The 21505-nt window shown below is 37.0% G+C and overlaps 1 protein-coding gene across 1 annotated transcript in view; it reads right to left on the bottom strand.

The window, feature by feature from the left end:
* ush2a (Usher syndrome 2A (autosomal recessive, mild)) overlaps positions 1-21505 on the bottom strand; it is a 209485-nt gene that overhangs the window by 110495 nt on the left and 77485 nt on the right. The window contains exons 30-37 of the mRNA XM_082142594.1: positions 21256-21441; positions 18859-18972; positions 16445-16606; positions 12717-12876; positions 7895-8057; positions 6923-7070; positions 4476-4627; positions 3362-3509 (exon numbers count right to left, since the gene is read on the bottom strand). Coding sequence (XP_081998720.1) covers positions 3362-3509; positions 4476-4627; positions 6923-7070; positions 7895-8057; positions 12717-12876; positions 16445-16606; positions 18859-18972; positions 21256-21441 — 1233 coding nt within the window. The remainder of the gene's footprint in view (positions 1-3361; positions 3510-4475; positions 4628-6922; positions 7071-7894; positions 8058-12716; positions 12877-16444; positions 16607-18858; positions 18973-21255; positions 21442-21505) is intronic.

Raw genomic sequence — 21505 nt, 5'->3', positions numbered from 1 at the left:
GTAAGCTATCATCTCCATCAGAGGTAGCATTGTAAAAACAACAACAACAAATGCGCACGAATTGCGTGGCACAGCAAAGGGAAAACAGGAGTTTGGTTGGAAGAGTCCACTGGCGGTGATCTCACTCTCTCAAATCAATCCCCCTGCACATCATAATCTTGCTCTCTCTGCTCAGAAGAATACTTCAAAGCTCTTGCTCTATGAGAGGGGGGACGTGGCTGCCTTTGTGAGAGGTCACTTCCATCTGCTTGTACTAGGAGATTACAATCTTGAGTCCGTAAGCTGCTCGTCCTGCTTGTCAGATTGCTACTTTTAAGTCTGGTTGGCGTTTGCTGGGCTGCACACTACCTCAGATTGGCCTGCAAGCTGAGGATCCATAGCAAACTGCTGGTATATTAAGTTTCAGAGTCAGCAGTATACTACTCAATGACACAACGGAAGAAAACAACGGCTGAATGGCAATGGTAACTTATTTATATGAGCAACAGAAGTGCATTGACATTTATTAACCTGTTCATTTAGCAGACCCTTTTATCCAAAGCGACTTACAAACTTACAAAAAACAGACATAGTTTAGAATAGTTCAAGCTAGAAGAGGGAGAGATAAGGAATACTGAAATTATTATTCCGGATAGGGTTGGGAAGATCGTTCCACCAGCAAGGAACAGTGAACGAAAACGTTCTGGAAAGTGATTTTGTGCCTCTCCGAGAAGGTACTTACCCACCTCAGGCTTCTGAAGGGGATGTAGACTCGTACGGGAGGGCGAAGAGCCCGTGGCTGTTCTATGTGCAAGCATCAATGTCTTGAACTTGATGCAAGACGTAAGTGGTAGCCAGTGCAAAGTAAACAAAGTAAGGCCTGTGTCCATCAAAGGGGAAATCTGATACATTACTTAAGTATAATATATGGTTTCCCCAAATAGTAACATGTTTGACCAGGGACTGTATGAAGAGAAGAATTTCTGCCGAGAAATTTTACAGAAATAATTTTGATAAAAATCGCAGCTGTAAATGTAAAAACCACCTTTCTGTTAAAACAGCCAATCATCTCTGAAATGACTGAAAAATTCAGGTTTAAGCTTGATTAGACTGTAAGAAGCAAACTTTATGTAACCATTGATGTCTGATTGTCCTGATGATTTGAAATATGTTATCAAAATGGATAAGGCAAATACAATTTTTTAACATGTATGCCTATTTTCTACCTAGAAAACTGCTGCCCGGTGACGTTACCGAGATATCCACCATATGAAGTGTCTTGCCTTCATGTTGGAACTATTAATTTCCCAACACAAAGAGTGAAAAACACCAAAATCATATCAGAAGTCTTGATCTTTTCTAAGTTGAATGAAACTGAATCATAGAAATAAACAAATTTAATTCAATAGGAAATATAATAATACTACTGCTACTAATAATAATAAAATATTTTGCACACTACCTCAGATTACCTGCAAATTGAGAGTATCCACAGCAAACTGCTGATATATTAAGTTACATATTCAGCGGTATACAAGTCAATTGCACACAGAAAAAAAATAACCAACAACAGCTGAATGGCAAATCTCTGACAAATTTGATTCTTATTTATCCATTCAAGCAGCAGAAGTATATACACGGTAAAGCCTGAGTCCATCAAAGTGGCCGGCTGATTGCTTTGTAAGCGATCTCCCACAAATATTAACAATCAGGTGAGCTCAGCTTAATTAGACGCTGACAGAGTAATATGGCAGTCTGTGAATCAACCTCTGTTTCTCTTTTGTTTTTTGTTATTACAAACAAGCACATTAAGGGTTATAATTTGCTGATCGTGGACGATTATGTTGTGTAAAAATGTCAATGTATTCATTTAGGTAGACTAGTGAAACACACATACTGTAATATGCACACGCAGGCCTGTTGGCAGGATTAAATGTGTAGAATCTGTAAACTGTACAGATGAACTCTTGATTAATGGAGAGAGACAATCTATTCTATTGGCCTGGCAGACAAAAAGAAGTGCTGACACATAGAGGTGCAGGTCACTCTTTTCATCTGAGACTGGCTGGACTTTGACCAGGAATACACAGAGTTTTGGATGCCTACCAGAAGGATATGTGAAATAAAGAATGGGGGACACAGGGTTCAAAATTACACCCAATTCATTCACATACTGACAGTATATGAATGCAAATTGAATCTTGAAAATAGATCAAAATCAGCCCTATGGAGCAATAAATGGAAATGGTTTGGTTGCTCTTTTAAATATAAACTACCAATCAAAAGTTTAGATCGATTTCCTAATGTTGTTAAAAGAAGTCTCATATGCTCCCCAAGGCAGCATTTACTTAATCAAAAAAGTTTATGTATATATATATATATATATATATATATACACATACATACATTCTAAACGGTAATTTACTCCTGTCATGACAAATCAGAATTTTCAGCACCCATTGCTCCTGTCTTCAGTGTCACATGATCTTTCAGAAATCATTCTAATATGCTGATTGGTGCTCAAGATGGATTCTTTGATGAAAAGAAAGTAAAAAAAACAACAAAAAAAAACAGTTATTTGAAATAGATTTCTTTCTTTTTTTTACATTATAAATGTCTTTACGGTCACTTTTGCTCAATTAAATGCATCCTTGCAGAATAAAAATATTAATTTATTTAAAAAAATAAAAAACTATCTTACTAAACCCAAACATTTAAACGGTAATGTATATCATATGGCCTTTTGCCACTTTAATGAAAAGATTTGGAAATGTTGCAAGCTGGATTCGAACTCGTCACTTATGCACTAACCACTAGGCAACAGCCCCAATATGCAGTGGCATAGACAGTAAGAATGCATGTTTAGTACGTACAGTACAATGTGAACCTAGCTGCTTCATGAACTTGACAGATTTACATAGAGAACGTGTGTTTGCAACTCACCCTCTCATTACAACAAGCGTTTATCCTCTAACCAGCATAAGGAAAGCTAAGGCGGAGATCAGGTTGGTGAACAGTGGGAGATTCCTTTTGAATGTGCCATTACGCTTTTTTAACAAACCTGTCCGCTCTCATCTCGTGAAAAACGAGAGGAGAAGAGCGCATGATGAGTGCGGGTGTCCTCCCAAAGCCTCTTCCGGCCTGCGATAGCACCCGGCAGTCAGCCTGAGCAAAATAGAGGCCGACAACAATTCATTTAAGCCCATTACTGCGTAGGCAGGCTGTGCTAAGGTTCGCTGAACTTTCAACATTTTTGTTTGTAAACAAACAAAGGGAAAACAGTAGAAGTCAATATAAGGAGCAGAGGCAGCACGCAGGGAGGCAGTGTTGCGTTTACTCTGAGGAGTGAAGGTGTGAGGGGGAGCAGTTAAGTTTGATTTACCTGGCCCGGTGAAGAGGACTGTGTAGGTCAGGTTGCCGTTGGGCTTAGCTGGGGCATCCCACTTGGCTCGCACTGAATGTGGCGTCTCGCTGAACACATACAGGGTCACCTGACCAACGGGAGGCATCTCTAAAGTCCTGCTTTCCACCTGGCAACAGAAAGAGAGAAAGTGACTGCATAAAACTAGGGCATTTAGTTTTACTTAAAACTGACTTAAAAATAACTTGTCTACATTCAATAAAAAGTCATAATTTGTCTGAAATAATTTAGCTTTTCTACTGACATTACAATAGCAAAATATGCAAAACAAAACATTTTAAAAAAATTATTAAGCAGGGATACATGAAACTGATCAAAAGTGACAGCAGACTTTCACAAAAAATAATAATAATAATATATATATAAAATAATTAAATAAAAATAAATTTATTAAGGTTGATCACAAAATTGCATAGTAAATATTCAAATAGAAAAGTTATTTTAAATTTGAATAGTATTTTACAATATTACTGTCTTTTTTTTTTATTGATCAAATAAATGTAATATATTATACTATATTATATATAAATACATTTTTGATCAAATAAATGTGTGAGCAAAAAAAGACTTATCATACCGACCCCACACTTTAAAACTGTAGTGTAGGTTGAAGCGGCAATTCACATTGCCAGAACTAAAAAATTTTTTTATTAAACTCGCTTTAAATCCATATGTTAAGCATGTAACATTTAAGTGGTATTATTTTAATTTTAAAAACAGGGGGAAAAAATAGAAATAAAAATTCACAGCCGGCATTTTCCTCACCATCTGTCCACTAAATGATCGGATACATCTTAGCCTGAAACCACAGCCACTCAACCTCTCGCTGCTTGTTCCAACTTTTGCTGTGTCCGCAGAACTGGCCATTTGACTAAATATTGCACACATATTGGAAAAATGCCCAAATATAGCCCATCAAAGCAGTAACCAGCCCAGAGTGGCATTTATACCAAATGTCAAGCGTGAGCAGAAGGTGCTTTATTGAACAGAGTGAATCGATCACCTTTATGATGTTGAGCTGCCATCTGACACGCAGAGGAGGAATTAACATAATGTAAATGTGGTGGACTCTCACCAGGGGCCCCAGAGCGCAGCCCTGAGCCGTGCAGGCCTGCACACGGAAGCTGTGGAGGCTCCATGGGGACAGATCACCGACCTCAAAGCCCATCAGGGATGAATTCTGCACCAGCATGCCATCCATCCAAAGACCATAGCTGCTAATCACACCTTTGTGGAGGAAATTAATACACGTTTAGCATATGTGCGATAGCATACATGGGAATACAGGTTGTGCTCGACATGCAAACCTCTTATATAATTTCAAAAATGCGATAGATGTCCTAACAGTGCAAAAAATAACAACTACAGTCAATAATTCAAACACGTATGTGACCCTGGATCACAAAACCAGTCGCAAGTAGCACGGGTATATTTGTGGCAATAGCCAACAATACATTGTATAGGTCAAAATTATCGATTTTTCTTTTATGCCAAAAATCATTAGGATATTAAGTAAACATCATGTTCCATGAAGATATTTTGTACATTTCCTACCGTAAATATAATTTTTATTTTTTTTTCTGAGTGAATGCAGCATCATCGCGAACATAAATGGACAACTTTAAAGGCATTTTTCTCAATGTTTAGATTTTTTTGCACCCTCAGATTCAATATTTTCAAATAGTTGTATCTCGGCCAAATATTGTCCTATCCTAACAAACTATACACCAATGAAAAGATTATTTATTCAGCTTTGTATAAATTGTGTATGTGTATAACAGATGGTGTATAAATCTCAATTTCAAAAAATGTACCCATGTGACTGGTTTTGTGGTCCAGGGTCACATATATAAAATAAAATCATTTCATTAATGGCTGAAAATCAAGAAGAACTTGCGGCCTTCACTGTACTTCTGCAATGAAGGCTAAAATTGCCCCTCCATCACGATGCTTTATTCCAGGACACGTTTAATACCCAAACACTGTTTGCTCCACTGATTTCCTCACATGCCCTGGTGTAAACTGGCCATTTTGTTTAAAGCCCTCTGTTAAAGCCGGCCATTAGGGAAAGAGTGCTGTAAAACATGTAAACACAGCCGTATACTGCTCCTGCTCTCTTTATAGCTGCTCACAGAACACACCCCTCAAGATGGACCGGTCAGTTAAAAGGAGGACAATTCAGCTTGGCCCAATGCACAAAGAAATAGATATAAACAAACACACTGGGCTTTAACTAACCCTAAAAATGCACAAATATTAAATAAATCAAATTTGCAATAGTTGTATAATGATACAATAAGTAGGTCTTGAGATGGATAATACATTAAATAATAAAATCTAATCTATGTATTTTCTGTAATCATTGTAAAAAGAGATTTCATCCATACTTTTCAGATTGTGTATTTAATTCAGCGCAGATTAATTGTTTTGAATCGTGCAAATAATATCATTAAACTATATTTTTATTGCATTTTTTTATTTAAATGTTTTAATATTTTTTGTATTTAATGCTCATTAACATTTAGACAAGACTAAGTTATTTTTTTCAGTATTTAAAAATGTGAAAGACTTTGAACACTCCTGTAAAATGTATAATTTAACAGCAATATAATTTATAGTGCTCAATCAATTGTGCCCTGCTTAATCGTATCTTATTGAACGCTGTAATAACAAATACATTCATTTATTTGGACTACTTATTGGACCAAAATTACAGTTTATATCTGCACATGATTAAGAGGTGGAATTAATCGTTTTCAAAACACAATAGCACACAATAGCTGAAAACTATTTTCATATCGGATCATGTCGGAATATGTCAGAACATATTAAGACCGTTTTAACTGCCTTAACCCACCCCTCACTTCAAAAATCATATTGTAATGAATTAATCAATAGATTAATTAAATAATATATTAATAATAAATAATGTCGGCTTTCAAAATCAAAACAATTAAAAAAAAAATGTTTACTAAATGACTCCTACATGTGGACTTATTTAATAAATAAAAATCCTTCAATATTTTTTGTACCATGTAAACTAATGCTTTTCTTTATATAAAGCAAAAATGATTTAGTCAGTTACTAAATACAATCGATTTTCACACACATGGTAATCAACGTTCCCTAAAATGCATAAAGAAATTAATTCTAGAAGCACTTTTCCATAATCTGCATCTGCTCTCAAACCCAAGGGCCGTAGCGTTGTCCCCCATCCGGTCCTCAAGCTGAGTGAATGAACCTGCTGCTGCGCCCCTGAAAGCCACTGCTAAAGCTGCAGTTCACAGCATCAGTCAAAAGGGAGCACTTTTCATCCACTTAAAACGCAGCACCCTCCTTTCCTCTGTCTCGCTCTCTCTCGCTCTACCACACTCTCCCAGTCGCACTGCCACACAAAGTGCTCTTTTTTCCTGTCCCCTTCTCTATGTGCTAACCCATCATTAAACATGAAGCACCCTTAACTAAACGGCCATTTGGAATATGAATTCACCTTTGCCAGGCACTAGTTTTAACCCCACTCACCGTTGGGCTTGAGAGGGGGGGTCCAGGACACATTGAGGGAATGTGGGGAGAGTGACAGAATGTTGGGGGCAGGTACTTCCTCCGGTGAACTCTCTTCAGTGTGGGCCACGCTGGGGTCACTGAGGGTGCATCCACCTCCCGTGCACGCCTGCAGGTCAAAAGGTCATAAACAAACATGCCTAAAAATAATGCACAAAAAGTGCACTTTTTAACAAAAACATTTGGCTACTCAAATTAGCACATTTTATTAAGGGAATTTTGAGATATTCCCTTAAATTCAACAAAAAATTTGAAAAAAGTCCACCTAGGCTTAATTAGTAAATACTACATAAATACATAATCAAAATGTATTTTAATTTTGTCTGATAATTTAAATGATTTTTACATTTATTTCAATAAAAAAGGTTAAACAAAATTAAAATGAAAAACTCTGATCGGTATATGTTGTCTGATCCAAATCAGTGTAAATAATATAAAAAACAGGCAGTAAGAAAATTGTAATTCTGTATGGTGACGTTAACACATTTTACCATGTTCAAATTTAGAATTCCAAAAACAAAAATCAGCACAGAAAATCTATAAAAAAAATGTAAATAAAATAAAAATAGCAGTTTCATCTGGATTTGTAAACTGGTGTATAAATAATACACATTACTTAAAATTAATTTTTATATTTTGTTAAAATTTAAATGATTACAAGTTTCTTGAAATAAAAAATTAAAAAAGAATATGAAATAAAAATCTTAGACAGGTACGATATGTTGTTAGATCCAAATCAGTGAGTAATGAAGGTTTCAAGTTTCAATTAGCACAATATTCAATATGACTTTTAAAAAAAGCCACATTATCTTACATTCTAATAAATTTAAAGGGCAAATGAAATGAAAGTCACAATGACATGATATTCAGCATGTTGAGCCATTTTTTTTGTCATTTGTGTGTGTGTGGTGAAACAGGTGAGCAGGAACGCACTGCTATCTGAAACAGGTAGGTGGATCCCGGGATGAGGTTCCGCACTGTGTAATCCTCAAAAAGCTCAGAGCTGTTATAGATGACGGCCAGCTCCTCTCCTAAGGCAGACTGGTACAGCGTGTAGAACTCCAGCAGGCCGTTCACCTCCATTGGAGCAGCCCACCTAAAGAACACCAGAGACAAAACACAGTCTGATATCCTGTCACATGACCCCTGTACTTCCCCTTGTGAGAGCTGTCTGGACGCCCAGCAGCAGCAGCGGCAGGTAAACCAGTGGACCACCCAGAACCCGGACAGAGTCTAATAAGCATGATCATGATAACTCTGTCCGAGGATGTGCGGACAAAAATAGGAAAGCCTGGTGGGTGAGCGTTTCACTCTGTAGCTTGACTTTCTCATTGCTAAATTTAGAACAGAGGACACTGCTATCTACTGAGGGATCTGAAAGACAGAATCGCACAGGACGTCTGAGAAGAGAAATGAAAAACTCAAAGAGGAAGAGTGGCCATTTCATTTCTTCACCTTTGTGTGTATTTTCTTGTTCATTAAACACTTTTTATAGTTTTTGACTTTAATGCATAAGTTTCATATGCATTTTCCGGTTTGGTGATTTTTAAAGTACGTTTTGAAACATTCTATCTGGTACAGGGTTTATTAATCAGCATTACTAGCCCTTTGCTCAAGGTTGTGAAGATATTCTACAGTTCATTGTTTATTTCTACATAAATCTTACAACTTTTTAATTAACAGTGGTTTACCAAACAACATTCAAGGGTTGGCAGTATAAGACAGCTGTCTACTGACACACTTAATTAAAAAATAAAGTAATTAAAAAAAAAGACCAAATTTTCCTTGAATTCTTTTCTATAAAAGTTGATTGTGATCATTTTTTTGATGGAATAGTTCATAGTTAGTTAGTTAAAGGGAGTTTAAGGGAGGAAAAAAATGATGTCAATATGGGTGATGCACTGTACATTTCAAATCTTATTATATACCACAGTCAAATAAAACGTAAACAAGAAAAATAAAGAGACTATGTTAGATTTTATATATTTCATATTAATCCATATATCAAATAGAAGTTAGATAAACAAGCTAAGAACATACCAATGAAAAGAAAAAGACAAAACATTGAAGTTACTTTCACTCTTTTTTCATTAATTATTCATTGTTAACGACACAAATAGAACCCTTTTTGTAAAATGACTGGCATATTTGTCTGAAACCTCAAATGAAGAGTTCAACGACTAGAGGAGACAATGTCCCTTTTGAAGGTAATGGTGTCAAGACTGAGACATGATCTTAAATCATCTATGTTGTTTAAAGAGGGAAATAGGACAGTAACCTCCTGTGTGATGAGAGGAATCATCAAGCGTCTAAGTACAATGAGTTTGACCTGATGTTTCTCACCTCTTTGTTTCCTTAATTTAGTACAAAGCTCATAAGGGCCTCCTAGTCTACATGGAGCAAACACACCCGCAGGTGACTTTATTCATTATTGTGATTAATTTAGTTTAGGCATAAATTAAATTGCATTTTAAATGGCAAACGACAACGGTCATTAAGACGTTTTCATAGTATAATTGATAAGCGGTTGGTTATATTATTAATAATACGGCAGTTTAATCAATTGTAATACTTGAGTTAAGCAAAAAATAAATAAATCAGTATCATCCAAAATAACATATAATAAACCAATAAAGCTAAAGTGGTGTCAGTGTAAAAATATATATTTTTTTTAATTCTGAAAAAGATATTTTTTGTACAATGTACATCTGACACTTATGTACATTGTTGCCTTTTATTTATTTACATTATTTTAACCTTGTATGCATGTGCTATAATTTTTTTTGCCATCCAGTTATTAAGGCAATACAATTAAGTAAAAAAATACTGCACTATAACTTGCATAATTTTGGTTCTGTCAGAACAACATAAACATTAGCAAATTTTAACCGTTTTTATTCACTGTAAAGGTGGTTAGGACTTAATGTCGTATTGAGAGGATTTTTTTTCGTTTTTTCGTTTATTCAAGGTGCCGTATACTTTCACGCGGCGTGTTTCTGCTGATATTCGGTTTGTGCATATCCTGCAGTCCGGGGTCTCGCAACCTTTCTCACAGGCAAATCGCAACACAACAAAAGAGTATTGAACACATATGATCCTTCACCCTCTCCTATTACGATTCTGCTAACAAGGCAATACCTTTCAAAGGCACTGTATCCACAATTAGACCCTGAGAGAAAAAAAGAGAGAGGGAGAGAGATATCATCTGTAATGTCAAATTACAATGCTGCCTTTCTCTCCCCCCGAACCACTCTCCTTCTCTCTCTCTCTCTCTCTCTCTCTCTCTCTCTCTCTCAGTCTCCCTCTATCATCATTGCAGCTTCCCGTCCCATTCAAATTGAAATATCCAATGGAAATAAAGCAATAACCATTTCCCCCTCTTGGCGGATGAAGACAATAAATAAGGTGAGTTTCCCTCTGAGGCGCTGCCATCAGGATAGAGCAGATACATAATGAAGTTATGAAAATCGGTGATGAGACAAATTGGGTCATATACATCTTTTTAATAAATGGCTTACAGAGATCACAAGCTCTCCACTGCCATTAATACAGAGGTAGCAGGAGAATAAAAAGCAAGGGCTTGTATTTTTTTTTCCTTCCTCAATGCCTGAAATGAGCATAATCGAATGAAGGCTGTTGAGGTAGGCTGCTACACTGCCGAAGATAAGAAAGAGGGAATGTTGTGGCCAAGGGGTCAAGGTTTTGATAGTTAACTTGGTCCCCATCAACCCCTGCTGGTTGATGCTGTAACTACACCATGCATACATCTTCCTACATTGACAACCACTTTAAAGTAAAAAAAAAAATGTTTTTTTATGTTTTTGAAAGAAGTCTGTTATGCGTATGCTTATGCATTTATTTAGTCAAAATACAGTAAAACAGTAATTCGTATTTTTTTCTATTTTAATATACTGTCACATGATCCCTCAGCAATCATTCTATTATGCTGATTTAGAGCACAGGAAACATTACTTATTATTATCATTGTTGAAAACTGTTGTGCTGCTTAATATTGTTGTGAAACTTTTTTCAGGATTCTTTAATGAGTAACGTTCAAAAGAACAGCATTAATATTAAATAGATTAAAAATAATAATTTGATTATTACATTTTATAACATTAAATGTCTTTACCATCACTTTTGTCAATTCAGTGCATCCTTGCTGAATAAAAGTATTAATTTATTTTTACTTTTAAAGGCCCAGATTTTTTATAAAAGCATGGCATCACAGCTCAAGATAATTGCTAGTGAAGGGTTTGGGACTATCCACAGGTCAATCACAATTGTCATGGCAACATTTACCTGTGCCTCCAGATTAATTAGTCATGTTTACTGCTCAGTAGATTGGACAAAACATCCTGAGCACCGTTAAGCAAAGATGGCAGATTTCAAATCACGTGCTTCTGGTGAGCCAACCGAACAAATTCCATTGAGATGAATGTGAATGCTCCAGGTATTACAGGCCTCCTCGGGCAGCCGAGGTGGAGGTGGGGTGGTTTGAGTAATTTAATCGGCACTTTCTGATGGCAGTGAACTGGTGGTGGGTTTTACCACGGTGTACTGTAGGTGACAGCTCAAATATATATTCTCCTCGTGGCCTTCTCCTTCTCGCTCTCTCCCCACCTGTGATCATTCAGTAAAGTGATGACATTTTCTTTCTGATGGGAAATGCGCCGGAGCGCTTCTGTCATCTCTCTTGGCCTAAAATAAAGTGTACATAAGTTCAGTTTCCCCATTGCCCCTTAACTCCCTTATAGTTCTCTCCTTCTATTCTCTCCTTGTCCCCTCACGTTGTTGTGTGGCATGGTGCCCTCTCCGGATAGTTCTTAAGTGATGGAGATGGGGCAGCTGAAGATGAACCTCTAAAGGCTTTCACATAGATTGCTATAGGCCTGGGGTGCAGGTTGCTGGGAAGAATCTTCTGTAGACTCCCTCCTCTCTCTCTCTCTCTCTCTCTCTCTCTAAGTCAAGCGGCGGGGGTCAAACGCTGGAGAAATTTCTGCATGCTAAACAGGCCGGAAGAAGGTCGGACTGTGCGTTTTCATACAGTCCAATGAGATGGTCCAGTGTGGGTGCAGGAGTTGAGCATTAGCTCCTAAATCAAGGCCTGCTCCATTGCTCCGTTCCCCTGGTCGCTCAACTGCAGCCAGAGGACACGCAAAGACAATAAGGACAAACAGCCAATGGCATGACTGGCGGAAGGGGCGTACTTTATGATTATATGGAAAACACTCAGTTGATTAATGCACCCATGCTGTGGATAGGGACAGCTTCTCAAATTTGACATACGGGTTGGTCAGATAAATCGCTCTAGTGTGAGATTTTTGTGGTGGCCACTTTTTTTTTTTAAACAGGGTTATATTGCATCTTCAGAGGGTTACGGTTTGACATGCGGAGCTTAGTTTTAGTATAATGGTGAGGAATAACGAGACCTGAGATGTGTTTCGTCCTCTTACAGAGAGCAAATGTCCGTCACCTCATTAGCGTATCTCTCTGATAAAACATTGTCATCTAAAAGGTGAGAACAACCACCTTCACTCCTGTCCATGCCTCGTTAGTGTGCATGTGTGCGTGCCGTCCAAGGACGGGACCTAGTGAGGGTGGAATTTTTATTTTTTATTTTTTTAAACTGCAGAAAAGATAAATAAATAAAACTCATAGTCTTGGAAAACAATCCATGCATAATAACATTTATAATATTGATAATATTAAAAGTATCATCCTAAAGGCAAAAAGATTATTTTTTAATACTCACTGTATGTGGATACTGCGGGCATCCAGTACGGTCAGGATGGGTGGCTCTACATGTGTGGGGGGCAACTGACCTGTGAACAGGGTAACCTGGGAACTGTTGGTGCATCCTGCCTCAGTACAGGCACTCAACAGCAATTTATGAGGAGTGAACACACCAACATCTGGAGAGAGAGAGAGAGAGAGAGAGAGAGAGAGAGAGAGAGAGAGAGAGAGAGAGAGAGAGAGAGAGAGAGAGGATAAATATATATATATTTTTAAAAATACAATTAGACTGGCTAAGAATGCATAATAACATTATAGTGTGATGATTATTCCACAGAAAAGTATTATTCTGTCTTCATTTTGATAAAATAGGTTTAATGTGCTGGTAGAGTTCAGCTGTTTTATTTGGATGAACCTTTAACTTTTAACCTAGTTGTAAGTTAGTAGTTATTTAATAAGATGTTCTAGTCTAGACAATAAAACTCTGTGATACAGTAGATGTTACCATAATATTTTATCCTTAAAATCCTTGTAAAAAAATGTATCTGAAATTGTAAAGGGAAAGTGTGGTTGCATTATCTTTAGTTGGCATCTGTATTCCAGCTCTGTAAATGTTGACACTAACCTACAAAGATCAACCACTTCAGGCAATTCTAATAAGACCTGAAAGCTGTGATCTAATCTGTCATACTGCAGTATTTTTACATGTTTGGCTTCTTTAGGTTGCTGTGATGATCAGCGAGCTCCTGGCTTTCCCTTCCTCACACACAGCAGCCCATGCTTTCCACATGGCTGGAATCATTTGTTAATCATTTGTACTGGGAAACCAGAGTCGCAAACACTGGCGATGAGCGGTGCGTTTCAAAGGTTCCTCTTGACGGGAAGGAGGATCTCTCCTTGAAGCGCCTGACAAGCAGTTTACTGTCAAGGAAGGAGGAATAAAAAAGGTGAGATATTCCAAAATCACAGCGGGGGCAGCTTGGAAGCTGAGCTAAGATATCCTGAAAGAAATTGGAATCCCCGGGTTTGCGCGTGGCGGGGTGAAGGGGAGGGGACGGCAGCCGCAGCAATGCAGTGCTCCATAGCTTCTTATCACATCAGACCTCTGCCTTTACAACGACCCACAATAAATATGGGATACCCCGTCGAGCAGACTGAAAATAACATCCTGCTGCACAACGTGTCTTCTGAGAAATGCCCTCAAAGCCTTCGGTACATTTTCTGCTTTGGCTTGGGGTTGTAATACATATGTAGTCAGGCATATCTTTAGCCATTCAGGAGAGAAGCTCAGGCTGATCAAAAGGAAGGAGATGTAAACGGAGACCCCTGTGCGGTGCCTCTGAAGGTTTTATGGCTCTTTACACAAACTCAACATGATTTGTGCTTAGGTATTTCTCTTTGAGCATGGACTGAGGAAATTGACTTCAGCGTGACCTTTGTTTTTGTGGGCTCGAATGGGACCAGCAGAAATGAAGCGAGGTTGACTGAAAAGGGAGCTCAACACCAGTTAGGTGCTGCAATAAAATGATATTCCGATACATGGACACCCCAATGATTACTCTCAGACAAGCTGTAATTTTCAATCTGGATGTGGAATAAGACCCTGCTCTCACTGATTTGTTGGTATACCATTATAAGAACGCAATTGATTTTTACTTGAAAAACAAGTTGATTATTATTTTGAAGCCATGAAACATTTGGTTTCGATCACTAATTAAGATGTATAAATACTTGAATCTATACTAGACCTTTAGAAATATGCTTTGGCCAAGCTCTTGTCAAGCACCTACACCTTATTATTTGCACTTACATGATGGTGTCAAATTCTTTATTGTATATAAACCACCTTTACAATATATACTTTTAATATATTGTATTATAATATATATTTTGTATATATATTATATATACAAAATATTTGTAATCATGTTATATTATATTATAATCATCTTATAACATTGTAATATAATTTTCTGTAATTTTATTTAACAGGATGGAAGGTTTAAATGAGACAAATAATAAAAAATAATAATAGTTTACTTCTTAGATGATGCCATTAAGGACTTGCTTTTGATTGCATTACTCTGATTAAAGGTGACAGTAAAGATAATTATAATATTACAAAATATTTATATTTTAAATACATGCTATTCATTTGAACTTTCTATTCATCAAAGAATCCTGAAAAAATTCAATCACGGTGACGGTTTACACAAAAATATTAATTAAAATATATTAAAATTGTAATAATATTTCACAATTTTACGGTTTACTGTATTTCTGACCAAATAAATACAGCCTTGATGAGCATAAGAGACTTCTTTCAAAAACATTTTAAAAACTCATATTTACAACAAGTAAATAAGTAAGGAAAATAAAGAAATATGTATTCTTATGTTAGTCACAAGGTTTGTTCTGTGCTTAAGAACTCCTTTCAATCCAGTAGTGGAAGTCTATACGTCTATGTGTGTGTGTGTGCGGGGAGGAGGGGGCTGACATTCTGAATGATTCATCTCAGAGAGAATATACCTGTCCTGAGTGTAAATTGGCCTTTTGGGGGCTCCATATCATTTAGGCATGCTTCTCACCCCGGGTCAAGCGGCGGCTGGAGCATTGGAGCCTTTTAATAAAACATCTCACAATGTTCGTGCATTAACGCCAAGAGCAGGGGCTTCTGCTACTCGCAAAAAGAGCACGCAGGGAATAGAAAAAAGAAAACAAACAACAAACAATGGCTGGCTGTTGGCCCTGTCTCCACTGGCAAGATGAAATACAGCAATACAAGTGACGCTCTTTAGAGCTGAGCATCTGCTCCACCTATTTACTGCAGGATGTGATTAAATCAAGAGGAATATGGACAGCAATTCCCCTAGTTCATATCTGGCCCATGCGACCGCCGTGCGCTCTGATTTTTAGTTATTGAACTGCATCTTCTTCTACTGAAACAAACAGCCTGATTTGTTCTAAAGGTCAGAAAGAGTGTGAATGGTGATGTACAGCTACTGTAAATTACAACTGATTTTGGTTACCTTGAATAACATTATACACTAACTACTAAATAAAATAAAATGATTCGAAAGTGGACAAAATTATTCTGCATTAAAGAGATTATAAGCAGGTCTCATAAGTACGAAGCCCCGGACATGACATGCAGGAGAAAATGTGTATATTTTGGCCATGAATGAACAATTTGTTCTCTCGTTCTAGCAAATTGTGGCCACAATTTAATAAAAACAAGGGACATTTTTTTAATATTTTGCGCACGATTTACTTAAAACGAATGAGTAAATCATGCTGATGTATTAGCAATTTTATTTCGTATGTCATGTGCTTGGCTCCCTACATCAGGCTCCACTTTTCATCCTCACAATGACAGTTTAACATGGTTCAAAGAAACATCCCTTGGACATGTGCCAGTGGCACTTTTGTCTTTTTAAATGCTAATCATCCACTTGTTTTCTTTCTGTTATTCTGTTCTATCATTCTTACAATTAATGTGTAAACACGGACACAGTGGAGCACCAAGAATGTCTCCTGAAAAAGTTAGTCAACATAGCGTTGTTGTTTTTCTGTGGTAATCATTCAACATGATGGCACAAATGTTGTTAATACAGTTTTGCTTGTAATGAACCCAGAACATTCCTTTTGTGAATGAGTAAATGTCACAAATCCAGTCAATGTGTATGTGACCTTGACTGGACACTTTCCATTCAAGCAATGGATACCAGGCAGTAAAGTCTTGCTTACCTGTGATATTGAAGCTGGTTCTGTTGCCTTGGTACACAACAGTATTGTCTTTGTAGAGGATATATTGGGTGATGATGCCGTTGGGTTTGAACGGAGGGTCCCAGTGGACAGACAGAGAGTTGGGGTTGGAGATCGCAGCAGGTGGAGAAACCTCTAGAGGAGCTATTAAAAAAGGCATTGATAAAATGATCAAACAGTTAGTTACTTATTTAGTTAAAGTGAACAATTCATAGAGACATAAATAATAAGCTTTAAAAAATAGCATGCATTTTAGAAACCTAGGGGTGAATTTTAAAGGTCTGAAAACAAACAAAAAATATGACAATATTTTAATAATAAATGTATTTATATTTTAATAATAAATTATTATTATTATATATTATACTACATAGCTGTTGAGTGTTTGATTCTGATTAGTTGACAAACATCCAAAGGTGTGCAAATTTAAAAGTAGTTCCAAGCAGGTTTTGACCGCAATACAGTTCCATATCACTTCGCCAAATTATTTAAGTTATTTCAAAGATCATTACAGCCTAAAACAGCAAAAGAACCAAAACCCATATAGACACTGAACAAGCAAATAAATATAACAAACAATAGGATGAAAATGACAAACTATTTCCATGTTTTTCCGACTACATTCATTTTTATTTATGTAAAGCACACTTTCTTTCGTCAGCTTTCTCTCCGCATACACACACATACATACACTCTCTCACACACAGAAACATACAATAGCACAGAAACGTGTTGTCAGCACTGCCCGGGACAGCAATGTTGCTGTTCTTGAAGCAGGTAAACTTGCAGCTTCGCTATTAATAGAGACGCTGCTGACAAACACTGTTGAGAGACGCACAGAATCAGGTCATTCACACACGCTTAATCAATCTCGCTCTTTCTCTGATAACTGCATTAGTCTGCATATCAATGGCTCAAGCCTCCGTTACTACCTTTAAAATTAGCAACGGAGGCATGGGATGAGATGCATAAGAATTATTCTTACACACAAAGAGCACTTATAGGATAAAAACCTGACAAATGTCTTAAAAATAAAACATCTAAACAATGTCTCGACGTGTGGTAGCTGTGGTATAAGCCGAGTAATTGACTCCAGGACACTAAATTATTAGAAAACTTGTTCAACGGTCCGTTGTCAATTATTCCATACTTATTTAACAGGTTAAATAATAAATAAAAAGTTTTAAATTTTCATATTTTACAATGTTTATATAACGGTTTATAATTGACGAAAATAAAAAGAGAAGTATTTAAGGTTCTGCCCTATTTCTAGGTTTTTAATCAAATGAAATACATTGGTGACAAACAAAGACTGCCTCAATGAGCAATTTAGGTCAAACATGCTCTGAGCAAGAGTAAGTTGAGAATGAAGTTGCTTCTGTATGTGGCATTAAAACAATGTTAAAAATTTCCTTTATGGAGAATCGATACTGTAATTTGGGTTAGTAATCAAGTTCACATCAGATCGATTTTTTTTCACTCCATGATGACCCTTAATGTCATACTATCCTTTAAACAAGGCTATTTAGCCCAACTTAGATTAAAAAGCTATCTACATTTTTCAACCTCTAGTGCAGAAAAGAGAGAAATCTGACAATTTCAGCCTGAAAGCGAGCTCATTTTATTTGGGACCAGCTCTATTTCTACAATCAGACAGAGAAAATAATTGCTGCTGACAATTAATCTGTCTTTATTCTTGCTGTTTCATGTAGGAAAAAGGCTCTCGGTCAATAGACATGACATTTTTTTCCTCCCTGACTGAGGAAGAAGGTTCTTTGTCTTGCCTGTGCGGTCAGACAGATGTGAAGGCAATAAAGAATGAGCCTGGAAGAGTTGAAAGAGAGAGAGAGAAATGATGTTTGTCGCGGTACGCTCGCGCCACAGGAGCGCGCCTCACTGGATTGAGCGAGAACGGTGGAAATGGGCCGCTTGATTCTCGATTTCATACTTTTCGGCACCACAATCAATTCTTTTTAGCCCAAACTGTCTTCAGATTTACTTCTCTGGTTGAGTGAAATGAAGAAGCTTTCATTAATCTTTCAGATGCCTTACATTAAGACAAGGCTCTCGCATGAACAATGTAACAGCAATTAAAAATCACATTAATCTGCATTACAGCTATTAAAGATGCATGTCATTAAAAGGGAGTGGGTTCAATCCCACACTTACCCTGTTCCTAAAACCACTCTCTCCCAAAAAAAAAAAAACGGGAATAAGAACGAGATGGGGAAATAAAAAAATAAATAAGACGGAGCAATTACAGCCTGGCATTGCACTTTGTCATCAAATTAGTTTGGAGTTTTCAAGCAAATGGCTCGGCACTATTTGAGCCCCTCTCGTCACTTTTATTATTCATCAAAGAAATGTGGGAGTCAGGACCTTCTAAATGACTTTACCCTCTTGTGGAGTGCTGAAGCCGGTGGCGAGCGGGCTCTCGCTGCACCCGGCCTGAGTGCACGCCGTTAGGGTAATACTGTAGCTGCTAAAAGGAGCCAAGCCACTTAAAGTGCCTGCGAAAGAAGAGAGGAAGAGAACATTTCAGAGAGCAAGAGGCAAATGTCATTCTTTTCTCTTCCATATTTCAAAAAGTGGGCCTCCCCAACTCTGCTTCCTTAAGACTTAATGCAATGGCTTTTCAAACACAGCATAATATAACCATCACTTCTGATAATAGGTCTGGATTTAAAAAGGTCTTTATTATCAAACAGTAATATCTCCTATTAATCAGACGGATGGAAAGTGATGCGGCCTTTGCTATTCAGGATATGGGACACTAATGACGTTATTTAATGGATAAAGTGGCTGATGCTATTTAAAGGGGGTTTCTTGCATGCTATGAAAGTCACTATCCAGGTCTGCTGTGATCAATATGACTCTGACTTTAATTCATCGCTCAGTACTTTTACTCATTAGTGGTTGTTTGTGAAGATGTTAAAGACGTGGCCTAAGTTCAATAAGGTTTGTTCTCAGCTTGTGCTTCACTGTTCAGTTTTGATAGGATCACAAAAATCGAATACACTTTTTTTTTTATATTCTGCCAAAAATTCACCTGCCACTTAGAAGTTGGTTAAACCCTCATCCTCCAAAAACATGAACAAAAAATAATGAAAGTAAAAGAAAATATGACCCACACTACATTAACAAATATGCACCATGAAATATCAGTTACAGAGTGCATTGACCATCTAAATTAGATTGACCTTTAGAAACCAACCTTTAAAACAATAAATATAGTAAACAACAGTTCTGTTATGATTTATGACTTACATCAGAAGGCTCTAGCAAGTGCAGCTTTTAATTCATCTTTAGACTTTAAAACAGGATTTATTTTTTAAATTTGTCATCCAAAAAAAAAAGGCAGGATCCATTTAATGGAGTGTATGAGTGAATCTTTGGCTCGCGTCCACTGTATCCATGTAGCAGACAGATTTTGGAAGAGTTGGAAGGTAAACACCCCAGCCGAGCCATAATTGGCCAGGTAAGTGTAACTTTTTTTTTTTTTTTTTGTCAGACGTCTTTTAATTCAATTAAGAGGCTGACCTGCTCTCCTCTCGTTACCCACTCATTTGCTTTCGGAGTTTTTATCGGCCTGTGTAATTCTGCTTTTGGTGTCACGACTATCATAAATTAGTGTGGCTTGGGCTTGCGCAGGTTGAAGCGTGCCAAGAACAAGGCAAAAAAAAGTGTCTTCTTGTTTCGCTTTGCCCGGAGACAGAATCTTACCACAGTGATTGGTCATCTGAGAACGTAATCGTTGTTTCAAGATCCTCATTTGTTCTTTGAAGTAATTTCAAGTAACCAAGCAGATTTTCAGTCTATAAACTTGCAATGTCACATAGGGAACACTGTCATGACTACAGATCGTCTGGAGTATTATTGCATTTTGCGTTTAAAGGGATAGCTCACCAAAAAAATACAATTCTGTTATTTACTTGTATGACTTTATGTCTTACAAAGAATGCTATAAAAGATGTTTAACAGAATTGCTGGGCTGCTATCTTCCATACAATGAATGCCATGCTCCAAAAAAAACAAAAAAGAACAAAAAGTATACTTATACTTACTGTGTTCATATAAAGTACTTGATTATAAGTTATTTGATATTGCATTTAAAGTTAATACATTTGAAAGTTACTAAATAACAACATCATTACAAATGTGTAATATATTTAAATACATGACAAGTTTCAATAGAAATTACATTAAAGTATATTTTATTTTAGCATAAAATGCTTGTCGGTACATTAAACAGTACTCTTTATCTATATTGCAAAGACAATAGAAGTAATAATTATGAAATTACATACAGCATAAAGATGTACTTATGTCATATGTGGGTCAAAAAACACTTACGTTCAACTAATTACTTAAATTACATTATATTTTCATTTAATTGGAAATAACATGCAATTAGGTGTTCAAAAACATTACATTTAGATTGCATTTAAGTATATTGTTTTAAAGTATATTATTTCTATAATAATTACTTCTGTTAAAAGCATGCAAAAGTGTACTTAAAAGTGCACTTATATTTCACAAGGGACTGCATGGAAGAAACAAAGTCAAAAAAATTATCACATTTTTTATTTACAGGTGAACAATTCCTTTAAAGGTGTTTTGGACATTTCGCACAGGTTATGGTCAGGTAAAATAATAGCCAATTCAAAATCAACATCTTATTTATTCCCTTTTTCATGCTATTAAAATGGTACTGAGGTCTCTGAGAGCCCAAACAGAACATGAGGGCTAAAAGGTTTCAGAGCCAAGCTCCAGGCGGACGGCGTGGCCCTTACCTGTCAGGTGCTGAGAGTGGGGGAAGGTGGCGCTGATGGGGGACGAGAAGGGACGGTCCCGGCTGTACGCTTTCAGTACGTACTTCTCAATTACACCTCTGACCTCTGCTGGCTCCTCCCAGCTCACCTCCACGCTGGAACCATTTACACTCTCAACTCTGGAGGGAGGCAGCACACTTTGTGGAACTGTACAGGAAATAATAGGTGAGAGAGACACGTGGAGAAGAAAAGCGCGAGAGAGAGAGAGAGA

Source organism: Leuciscus leuciscus (genome assembly GCF_965113295.1).
Source record: "Leuciscus leuciscus genome assembly, chromosome: 17".
NCBI lineage: Eukaryota > Metazoa > Chordata > Actinopteri > Cypriniformes > Leuciscidae > Leuciscus > Leuciscus leuciscus.
The sequence above is the reverse complement of the archived record's forward strand: the minus strand, read 5'-3'. Positions and strand labels throughout refer to the sequence as shown.